General features: G+C 42.5%; 1 protein-coding gene across 1 annotated transcript in view; it reads left to right on the forward strand.

Moving 5' to 3' along the window:
• The window catches only part of LOC103069305 (uncharacterized protein MGC39606-like), a 24,288-nt gene extending 12,516 nt beyond the window's left edge, over window positions 1–11,772 (forward strand). The window contains exon 2 of the mRNA XM_007462912.1: window positions 11,524–11,772. Coding sequence (XP_007462974.1) covers window positions 11,524–11,772 — 249 coding nt within the window. The remainder of the gene's footprint in view (window positions 1–11,523) is intronic.
• The last annotated feature ends 591 nt before the right edge of the window (window positions 11,773–12,363 follow it).

The following is a 12,363-nucleotide window of genomic DNA, read 5'->3' on the forward strand; positions in this document are numbered from 1 at the left end:
GGGGGGTGAGGGTGGGGAGGGGTGCAGCATTTGCTGTGAGTACCTTTATCCTCTGATGCCCAAAGTTTCTATGGTATAGATGACGTCAGAATTCCTCCAAATCAACAGCCCTGACTGCGGTGTTATCACACTTGTGCTCAATGGGCAGAATTCAAGGCTGTTCTCATAAATCTGGTCAACCCTTCCCTTGATGAAACTTGTTATACTTTTACTGACTCTGGGGCTGTTGCCAATGGCCTGACCATTGGATCTGTCAGTTGAAAGACTTCAGACTACCCCCTCTTTTGGGGGTCGTAAACTGTGGAAACACAAACTGTGGGTGTTGATGGGACTGCCTGGGTCACTCACAGGGATGCCCACGGTAAAAGTCTGTTCTTTGAAGAGACCAACTAAATAAAATCAAGCAGCTGATCAAGCCTGCACTGCCAGAATGCCATCAGACATGGTAACACATCTGGCGTCGGGGACTGGGCACAAACTAAAGGACTCTGCTTCTGATGCAGAAACCACTACTATGTACCAGACTTGTGACTCTTGCCAAAAGGTGGCCTGTTTGTCTTGCAACAATGGCGGCCCCAAGGCATGGGGCATCGACCCTGCTCCCTCCTGACAGATTGCCTACCTCAGACCTTTGACTGTCCGCCTCAGTGCTACCAACGGTCTCAGCACTTTTGATACTTTTTAAGTTGATGTGTTGCTGTTTCAGTCTGATCAGCTGACTCCAACCATACCATACGGCTTTTGTGAGTCTTACCTGTGTCATGTTTTCAGTTCTCCAGCCCATTTGCAGCATGACAAATTGGGCATCCTTTTTTTTTTTTCTCTCAAATGTTACCAAGTAATGGGCCAATAGTCAAAGTATTTGATGAACATTCCACACACCCTACCATCCATTAGTATCTGCTATTGTTAAGCATTGGAACGACTTCTGACTCTACTTCTGCTTGGTCCACACACCTTAGTGGGGCAGTTTGGTCACTGAATGCAGCTATCCCCAGAAAGAGATCTCTTGACTGCCTCCTGTGCAATGACCAGGATGAAAGGTCTGGATACAAGCAAGGGAGTGATTGGAGAAAAGGTGAAGTTATAGGTATTGGGATGGGACACGCCGATCATGTTGCACTTTGGGAGAGAACACCTTAAACCTTGGGAGGTACAAGGATGGAGGGAGGGCAGTTAATGTTGTCTTTGACTCCTGGATCTAGCTAGCATTGTCACTTGAGTCAGGCAGCAGCTGCACTGGCAGTCTGACCTGCTGCTGAATTTTGTAATCCCCTTCCATGTGCTATGAATTCAGAAAAACTCACGTGGTTATGACAGGTCTAGAACTATTTTGTTATTCCTGATGCCATCAGTGGCAGCGCCTGAAAGTGAACATGTATAAACACATGATCCTGTACAATGTTGTTTCAATCTAACTCCAATCCATATGTTTCTCTTGACATTCAAGTGGCCTTGGGTTATGCCATGTATGAAGATTGAGGCTGCAAATACTTGGTGACACTGCCCACGTGGCGTAAGCAAACCAATGTAAAGGTGACAACAAATCCTGAACTGTTCCCCTTCGGGTTTTATATGTTTGTATGTGGGAGAAAATGAGCCACGGACCCTCTCCATTGGGAATAGAGACTGCTTTATGGACCATCTATTCCCCCTTATAATTATTGGCAATGATATCAAAGATCATCACGATGTCTAAACTCCCGTTTGTGGGCTGTTATGGATAATCGTCTGGACTGAGACTCTATTCTTACTGTCTAAAAGAAGACCTAGTGTTCCCTGCTAGGACTTATTCAGAGTTGGATGAGACCGGGACTCTGGGAGGGGTGGATGGGGTCACTGCTGCAAGGTGGTCTCATCCTGCAGCTTGGAGTTCTTTTGAAAATAGTTTATGAGACAAATTCAACAGATTTGATCCCAGACTCTCTGGGTCAGATTAGAGTGGCATACTCATGCAAAAATTCAAATTTGGCCAAGAATGTGTTGGGCTGCAGGGTGGAATGTTGCGAGAGAGGACCACCATGGGCCACTAGTGCCCTTGCACATTTTTCTGATGGGCATGCCAAGACTGGAAAACCCTGACTGCCCTTTACCTGGCCATTTCTTGTGATTGTGTTTTCATCACTGCAAACAGCCTTGAGGAATGAGGTGACATCTTCCCCTAGACAGAGAGGGCTTGTCTCCACTTGTTATAAAAGCAATGAATCCCCCAAGCCCACTGTCCCTCTCCTGTAATGTAGCCCCCTGCGTGTCCCAACATCCATGACAGAGCCTTTGCATCACCTCCGTGGGACTTAGGGGGCGTGACTTTTTCCAGGAGTAATAAGGCCATCTGTCTCAAACCCAGGAGTCTCTTGCCAATATCCACGAAACTGTAACAGGTTAACTTTTTATCTTCTAAGTATGGTAAAATCTCATATCCTATCAAATTCTTGACAGTACCTCATCTTTTCATTTCCTTAACAGTGACTTTTAAAGAACACAAATTTTAAATTTTGATAAAGTCCAATTCATCCATTTATTTTTGGATTGTGCTTTTGTGTCATGCTTAATCACTCTTTGCCTAATCCCAGGTCACAGATTTTTTTCCTGGGCTTTCTTCTAAAATTTTTTATACTTTTATGTTTTACATTTAGATTTATCATCTAGTTTGGATTAATTTTTTAATAAAGTATTATTTTTAAGTCAAGATTCAATTTTTCTTTTTTTTTGCCTATTGATGTTCAATTGTTTCAACATATTTGTTGAAAGGTTGTCCTTTCTGCACTGAATTGCTTTTTCATCTTTGTAAAAGTCAGTTAGCCGTATGTGTGTAGGTCTATTTCTGGGCTCTCTTCTGTTCCATTGATGTGTGTATTTATCTCTTCTTCAATACCACACTGTTTGATTACTGTAACATTATAGTGTAATCATTTAAAAAGTAAAATAGATAAAATGCAAGCATAAGATTTGATTCTCTTTGTATTACAGAATGTGTTTCCTGCAATGTGGAACGGAGTGTAATTCATATCCTGTACTTTATGGCATCATCCATCACATACTGCACACAAACATATAAACTAGTGAGTTCCTTAAATATCAAATAGCTAGATAGTTGGGTTATAAATGCTTCATATTACACAGAAAACTTTGGTGGATTATATAGACTTTTAAAGAGTCTTTTAGTAACATTTGGGAAAATTGGTTTGGGTGAGCTAAGAAACATTACTTTCCCCACTTAAATTAATAAAAGATAGGCTTCTGCTATCCAAAAATGCAGTATCCAACATATTTTCAGTAACAGATTAGATTTAAATAATGATGAGTGTCTATTCAATCTTTTTCCACACTTGAAGTTCTAAATAACAACGACAGCAACAATAAGATTTTCCATTCCCATACGCCTTGTACAAAACAAATCACACTCAACTTCTCCCCAAAAGAGGATGCCCAAAGTCTTACAAGTTACCACACCCAGCTCTAAATTTAGGATTGTTGACCCATGTTCATTCCTCTTTAAGTTCACCATAATCACGTAATACCCACAACACGCACACACACACACACCCAAAAATAAGGAAAAAAGAAAATATGAACAGCTACTTCCATTTTGTTCCTGAAACTAGTCACAAAGCCATAGTTGGTATTTGTAACTTCTTTCTTCCATTACTCATTCCATTTTCTCTTGCCCTCAGCCAATTTCTCAGCTATCAAGTTCTCTTTGCCTGGCAGGCTGAGGTAAAGCTTCATTACTGAGAGGTTTGAGTCCTCAGTGGTCCTGCCTATGTGATGTTGCTGTAATCTTTCATCAACTTTGACCACTGAATAGGGCAGTGTTAAGAGGAGCCCCAGAGTCTCAGACTTAATTCTTCCAGCCTGCATTGTGTAAGAGCAACCAAACACCCCCTTGATTATCAGGATCAATCACACCAATCAAACCCATATTTTGCCTGTTGGACCAGTGACGCATGTAACTCAAATGGCTAGGTTGTGGTCTCAACAATCTCTTCCATGGAATCATTGTTGTTTCTTCCGGTACACTAATAATCAGACCTTTAAATCAGCAGAGGCCAAAATCAAGGGGACGTGAAGAAAATACTTGCAAATGGATGCTGAATAGGCAATTCACCATTCTAGATGATGGAGGATAAGGTATGACCAGTGTGAATTCTGTTTAGCTCTTTCTTGCCTTTTGCTGTAAAATGAGTTCCTTAGCAGTGTGTGGGGGCTATCATAATTGTGAGTATGCCCATGAAAGTGGTTCTGGCTGCAGTGTTGTAGTCAGAAAAGGCAAGTCCATACTCCCATCCCTTCCATGATGGAAGGGGTCCAATGCAATCAACCTGCCACCAGATGGCTTGTTGGAGCCCCCTCCCACCCCAAGGAAATGGTGCGTATTGGAAATTTGTTCTTGGCCTCCGCTATTGGCAGGTCAGGGCTGGACATTCAACAGTTCTGATAGCTACATCAGCCTTGGTGAAGGGACATCCATGTAATTGAGCCTATGCAGAGCCTCTGTCCCTGCAACCATGGCCACTTCGCACATGGTCCCCTGAGCAAGCTTCAGAGTGGGGCTGGCTGGCATTCTTAGGTAAGTCATCTTGTTCACATGATTATTGAGAGCCTTCATCACAGTTGATGCCCTCTGTTGGGCATTTATATGGAACACAAATGTATTCATACTCTGTGGCCATTCCTAGACCACATATGACTTCTCCCAAACCTTCTTGTCACCAATACTACAGATTTTTTTCTTTCCAAGTTCCTGAACATCAGACAGTGTAGAGCCATACCTTAGGCAATTTCTCCTTCCAAGCAAACTGAACAACCAGATATACCACTTGAAATTATGTTCTCAGGGAAGATTTTACTTTTTCACTGTCTTTCTGGGCTGCTCCGGTGTGGGGCTGGGATGCCACAGCAATATGCTTCCGGCTAATGCCCTTATGTCATGCAAAGCTTTACTTCAATAGATTCCTGACTGAGTAAAGACATCCACCCTCACCAATGTGGGTGGGCATCAGCCAATCCCTTGAGGGCCCAAAAGGAGCAAAAAGGCAAAGGGAGAATTATCTCTCTTCTTGGGCTGGGACATCCATCTTTTCCTGCCCTCAAGCATTCGATGAAGCTGCTGGTTCCTAGCCTTCGGACTCCAGGATTTACACCAGCGCCCCTGGTTCTCAGGCCTTTGGATTTGGACTGAATTCTGCCACTGCCTTTCCTGGTTCTCCAACTAACTGACAGCAGACTGTGGAACTTCTCAGCCTCCATAACTGTGTGAGCAAATTCCTATAGTAAGTCTTCTCTTATATAGATCTACATATATCCTATTGGTTCTGTTTCTCTGGAGAACCCTGACTAATACAACTGGATATAAAGAGGTCCCCTATATTAGTTTGCTAGGGCTGTCATAACAAAGTACCACAGACTGGGTGGCCTTAACAACAGAAATTTATTTCCTTACAGTTCTGGAGGCTACAAGTCAGAGATCGGGGTATCAGCAGAGCTGGTTTCTTCTGAAGGCCTCTCCTCTGCCATCTTCTCAATGTGTCTTCACATGGTCTTCCCTCTGGGCCTATTTGTGTCCCGATCTCCTCTTCTTATAAGAACACCAGTCATGTTGGATTAGGGCCCACCTCAATGACCTCGTGTAACCTCAATTACCTGTTTAAAGGCCTTGTCTCCGAATACAGTCACATTCTGTGCTACTGGGGGTTAGGACCTCAGCATATGAATTTGGGAGGGGCACAATTTAGTCCATAACGGTCCCCATGAAACCGTAAGTGCGGATTGGCAAAGGGAAGCCAGTGTGGCAGGTGTAGGCACACTGGAAGTGTGAGCCACTGCTCATGTACCTTACTTGTGCCTTCAGAACCTGTTCAAGGCCAATCCACATATATCATTTCCATTTCAAGAGCCCTCTGTATTCTTCACTAGCCAAACAGGTACATCAAACAGGGATGTGATAGGGTTCACTACCATGGAATTTTAAAATCTTGATGGTGGCCCTAATTTCTGTGAGTCCCCCATGCCTGCAATATTGGTTTTGGTTTACTATTTTGACAATATAATGGTTAAGAGCATGGACTCTGGAGCCCACTTCTGGTTTAAGTTCCAGTTTACCAGTTATTAACTGGTGACCTTGGGCAAGCTACTTAAGCTTTCAGTGCCTTAATTTCCTTTTCTGTAAAATGTGTACAATAATAGTACCTACTTTGAAACTAACACGATATTGTAAATCAACTATACTTCGATAAAAAAACAAATTATAAAAACATAATAATATGTAAAAAACAAAACAAAACAAAAGATAGCACCTACCTTGTAGTGCTGTTTTGAGGAATAATGTGCTAATGTATGTAAAGTGCTTGGAAGAGTATCTGGCATGTAACAAGTGCTGTATTCATGTTGGGTGTTACTGCTACAAAATTGGAAAGGAGGATAAGTTCCAGGTTTCAACCTGGCTCTTCCTAACAGAAAAATTCTTTCTCCACAGGTCAGGGAGCCAATTGGGGTGTTTTGCCAGTTGCTGGTTTTACCTGTTACAACTTTAAACCCAGGAACTAGGGACATTACCAGAGAGTGGGTTTGCACACCTTCCTGGCCCACCATGAGCTGGATTTAGGCCAAAGCTCCATTTATCGCTTGACATTCATTAGCTCTCACTCTGACTGTGGGCACCAGTGGTGCCCTGAATCCCCAGGATGAGTGCTAGCTCAGAGCCGTTGTCTAATAATCCCTGGAGAGTGTGAGGATTTTTATCTCTCCTCTGCACAGTTACCTTGGGAAACTGCTGTGGGTCCTTTGGGGGGTAACTAGGAAGATTTACAGTACATAATTCCAGTGTTACCATAGCACCCTTCCTCAAGGCTCCCAGTCTCCCCTTCATCCTAGGGACCCTGGATATACAACCTGAGGGGCTGTGACACTCTATCATGGTGACCCAACTTTCTGTTTGCCAGAATTCTTTTGGTTAAATGGGTCATGCTTCTCTTTCAGTCCTAGGGGCCCCATGATTCAAGTAATTACCACCAAAGATCAAATCACTCAAAACTTAGAGCCTTAAAACAACCACCATTTATTTAATGGACAATTGTTGGGGGTTGGCAACTCGGGCTGGGCTCAGCTGAACTATTCTGCTTGTGTCAGCTGGACTCTCATGTGTCTGTCATCAGCTGCTGCTAGCAGTCTTGGTGACACTATTTCTAGGGGTTGGTTGGCTACCATTTGGGGATACAGGGATAACTGGGTCATGTGTCTCATCATCCAGTCTGGTGGCAGCAGGTTTACAAGAGTAGCAAGAGGCCAGGTCCCAATGCATAAGCACTTTTCTAGCTTTTGTCTGCTCTATTTTTGCCAATGTCCCATTGACCAAAGCAAGTTAGAAGGTAGCTTCAAGAAAAATGAAACAGATCACCTCTTGACAGATCTGCAATGTCAATACAAAGTTATGGATTCGGGGAAGAGAAACATTTGTGGCGATTTTTACTCTGCCACAGGCACCAATCCTCCTCCCCCCATTCTGGAGCCGTAGCCCTTTGCAGGCAGATCACTCAATTTCTTTAGAGAAACGCTGTTCATTTGCATCCAGGAGATAAAATCCTCCACTGGTGATGGAGGAGGGGAAGATGGTGGAAGTAGAGCCCAACTTATTCAGCCATTTTTCAAATAACTTTTAATCTAATCTTTTCCTTTTACCTCATCCTCCCATGTCCACTCTCCATACCTCGTCTTCTTCCCCCAAAGTAGCTCTGCTTCTGCTGCAACCTTTGTCTGAGATTTCTTTTTCAGTTTGAGCCAATCTGTATTCACTCCAGGAGTTTATCAGACACATTGGGCCACTACCCTCACCCCTTCCACTAATTTTATGAATGAATTTACCTTGCATTGCTTTATAATTTTTTCTATTTATTTTGTTTTGTTTTGTTTTATTTTGTTTTGGAGAGGTAAACACCTTTGTTCCATTCAGTGTCTTCTACTCAAAAGCCTCTCATTAAAGTTAAATCTATTATCTCTGGACCAATATTGCAGTTAAAAATGTTATATTCCTCCCATACATACTAAGAGTGGGTGATTCAGACAGAAGAATCAAGGTATATGTGCTCTACTGTGGGAAAGAAGAGCTAAAAGATTGTACAATTTCCCAAAAACAATAACTGTGGCCTATTACAACTATTTTATATTCGTGATGTCTGGTGTGAGGGAGAAGGAAGAATTAATTCCTTTGTTTAATGCACTACCTGAGGCTGTTTTGTGTACTCTAGGTCTCTCCTAAAGCTGGGGTTCAGATTTCATCATTTTCTGGCTACTTGTGCTGTTCTGCCTGCCTTAGGCAAAATTTTTTTTTTCTTTTTTTTTGCGGTACGCGGGCCTCTCACTGTTGTGGCCTCTCCGTTGCGGAGCAAAGGCTCCAGACGCGCAGGCTCAGCGGCCATGGCTCACGGGCCCAGCCGCTCCGCGGCATGTGGGATCTTCCCGGACCGGGGCTCGAACCCGTGTTCCCTGCATCGGCAGGCAGATTCTCAACCACTGCACCACCAAGGAAGCCCTGCAAAAATTTTAATATAAAAATGATCAAAGGGACCAGAGCCTGGGCAGCCTGAAGGGCAAGGAGACAGAGGGGAAGAGAGGGGAAAGTTGCTTAACTTGCCTCTTCCCCGCTGTTGCCACTGCCCCGGGATCTCTAGGACCCTTTAGTCTGCATATTAGTTGAAAGCCCTCCCTCTGCCTTCCAGTCAGTCATCCAGTCTGCGGCGCCCTCCTTCCTTTTGATGCCACTATAAATGACCAATGAACATAATATTCAGACTCAACTGTAATCAAATATAAGCAAATTAAAATAATTAGAATAATTATTTGCTTTGCTTTTAGATTAGAGATAATAAAATAATACATCATAATAATATGGGTGAGGGTGTGGAGAAATGGACAGCCTCATACACTGCCTGAGGGAGTGGAAATTGGTACAGCATTTTTTACACGGAAATTGGAAATACTGATTAAAATTAAGACTTCAAATCTTTTTTTAGCTTGTCCAAATGTTTACATATACATATATATATATATATATATATATATTCAATTGAAGTATAGTTGATTTAGAATATTGTGTTAGTCTCAGGTGTACAGCAAAGTGATCAGATATACATATATATATATATATATATATATATATATAGTTTTTCAGATTCTTTTCCATTGTAGGTTATTACAAGATACTGAATATAGTTCCCTGTGCTACACAGGTCTTTTTTGTTTGTCTCTTTTATATACAGTAATGTGTATCTGTTAATCCCAAACTCCTAATTTATCCCTCCCCCTCCTTTCCCCTCTGGAAACCATAAATTTGTTTTCTATAAGACTGCAAATCTTTTTTTTAAATTAATTAATTAATTAATTTATTTTTGGCTGTGTTGAGTCTTCATTTCTGTGCGTAGGGCTTTCTCTAGTTGCGGCGAGCGGGGGCCACTCTTCATCGCGGTGCGCAGGCCTCTCACTATCGCGGCCTCTCTTGTTGCGGAGCACAGGCTCCAGACACGCAGGCTCAGTAGTTGTGGCTCACGGGCCTAGTTGCTCTGCGGCATGTGGGATCTTCCCAGACCAGGGCTCGAACCCGTGTCCCCTGCATTGGCAGGCAGATTCTCAACCACTGTGCCACCAGGGAAACCCAAGACTGCAAATCGTTTGAAAGACTAGTTCCTTATATACAAATGTGCAATGAAAGCTGCACACATGAATAATGTCTAACCTCGCTAGTAAACAAAATATGCGAATTAAAATGAGATAGCATTTTCACCCTATTAGAATGTCCAAGATTTAAAAGAACGTCGATGCTCATTATTACAAAAGTTGAGGATGTTCATGGATACCTTAGTACAAGCTGTGTGAAAGACAGTTTGACAGTATGTATCAAAATCATTAAACAGGTGAAAACCTTTTGATACAAGAATTCCACCTTTAGGAATGTATCCCAGGGAAATATCAGAGACATGTACAAAGATATGCATGCAAGGATGTTAATCTCAACACTGTTTATGATCGTGAAAAATTTGAAACCATCCAAATATCCTTCAGTTAAGTACTGGCCAACCATAACGAATAATACACCGTATTATTGATCATAAGCAATCAATACGGAGGGACTTCCTTGGTGGTGCAGTGGTTAAGACAATGCAGGGAGCCCAGGTTCGATCCCTGGTCAGGGAACTAGATCCCACATGCATGCTGCAACTAACAGTTCGCATGCCACAACTAAGGAGCCCGCCGGCCCAACCAAATAAATAAAGGAATCAATATGGAAAGATAAGCAAGATATATCATTATTTTTAAAAACAACTGTCAGGACAGTGTGTTAGTACGGTTTCATTTTTGTTTTACGATTTGTGTGTGAAATATGTATATATGCCTTATTAAATATGTAGATAATTGATTAAAACATATACCAAGCTGTTAATAGTCTTTTTTTCGGGGGGTTATGATCCTAGGAACTTTACTTTTCTCATAATACATACTTAAGTTTTAATGTTTTATAAGCAATGAGTAAAACAATAATAAAAATTAAGAAATTTAGAAAAGTTGCTCAGCTTCTCTGATAAATAAAAGCAAATTAGAAGAATAATGAGATGTAATTATTGTCTATGATGTTGAGGAAAAAAAATTCCAAGATTAACACTCAGTGTTGAATAGAGCCCTCATCTCTAAACTTCTTTGATTAACCACATGTATTAGTAAAACTTTTTGACCTCAAACACTAAATGTATATGCTTATGTGATTGTTTTTTATAAATGAAGATGGGATCATGTTATTTATGCTCTTCTGCCACTTGCAAATCCATGTGTACAGTGATGCTCACTGCAACAATTTTTGGCATAAGAAAAACTGGAAACATTCAGAGCGTCCATCAACAGGGGATTTGTTAAATGAATTATTGAACATTATTAGTCAACATATGTATTGGTGTAATAATCCGTCGTCAAAGGGAGTGAGATAGTTGTACATTATTGACATGGTAAGAGCACTGTATCAACACATCACATCTGGAAGTACATACAGGAAACGTAACCTCAGTTCAAGGCGGGGGAGGGGTGGGGAATTGGGAAGCTAAGCAGGGAATTTGCTTTCCATTGTTCTCATTGTGCTGCTGACAATCTCTAAAAACTTGTTTGTATAACTTTTCCCATTAGCAGAATACTACAGATGTAAAGCAAAAGCAAAAATAAGACGCTTGAAGGAGTAAGACAGAATGCACACATCTTAAAGTTAAATTAGTGGGTTTGGTGTATTTGTACTAGCTCACAATTGAGGATTGAAAAAATTCCTAAAGGGATTTGAGGGAACAGGAAACGCGTTCACGCTTCGAAGCTGCTCAAGATCGTGCTTATGAAGGAACATTTCTAACGTTTTGAGCAAGTTTCGTTTTGCTCCCGTTAAAATTAAAAAATTAAAAAAAAAAAAAAAAGACCACTGCCCTCCGTGCAGCGCAGCTCGCATCTGCGGCCGCGCGATCCACCTCCCTCGCCGATCCCCCCGCGTGCGTCCCTCAGTCCGCGGAGCCGGCGGGAGGCCAAACCAGACCGATGGCGGCGGCGGCGGCGGCGGCGGCCCTGTCGGGCCTGGCGGTGCGGCTGTCTCGCTCGGCTGCGGCCCGCGGCTCGTACGGCGCCTTCTGCAAGGGGCTCACGCGCACGCTGATCACCTTCTTCGACCTGGCCTGGCGGCTGCGCGTGAACTTCCCCTACTTCTACGTCGTGGCTTCAGTGATTCTCAACGTGCGCCTGCAGGTACATATTTAGAGCAACTAACTCTGTGGCATTGGGGGGTGCCCAGCAGGATGGCTGACCTCCACCCACCAGTTCAGCCGCCCTAGAGCAAAGCGACCAGCTCGCCTCGCGCACACAGACTTGCCGGCCTGTCTTGCCATTGCCTCATCTTTTCATATAAATGCGCGGCTAGAAGTCATTTGCGGAAAGCCTGCAATGTAACCAAAAAAGCCTAAGATATAATGAAAAGTTGAATCTCAAGGAAATAGCTAATTCAAAGAACAGAACCTAAAAATCTGAAAATCCTCAGAAATATTTGAGAAGTTCTTGCATCCACAAAACAGAAGACAGCACCGAAGGTAGGGAAATGACAATAAGCACAGGATGCCCTAAGGGGGAAAAAAGGAAAAGTTACTAACAACTTGAAAAAAGATAAACTGTACAAGAGTGGTCCAAATAGGAGGCAAATCCTCCAAATTAGAAAAGGAAACGAATAGACTTCCAACTGAATGGAATCGATTCTAGGCAACAGAAATTTATCGCATGATCGGGAAGGCATACATTTCTTCATCTTAAAAGAAACAACAACGGCAAACAGAACCTACTGGGAAAAACAAACATTTC

The sequence above is a fragment of the Lipotes vexillifer genome, unplaced genomic scaffold, assembly GCF_000442215.2.
Source record: "Lipotes vexillifer unplaced genomic scaffold, Lipotes_vexillifer_v1.1 scaffold481, whole genome shotgun sequence".
Classification (NCBI taxonomy): domain Eukaryota; kingdom Metazoa; phylum Chordata; class Mammalia; order Artiodactyla; family Lipotidae; genus Lipotes; species Lipotes vexillifer.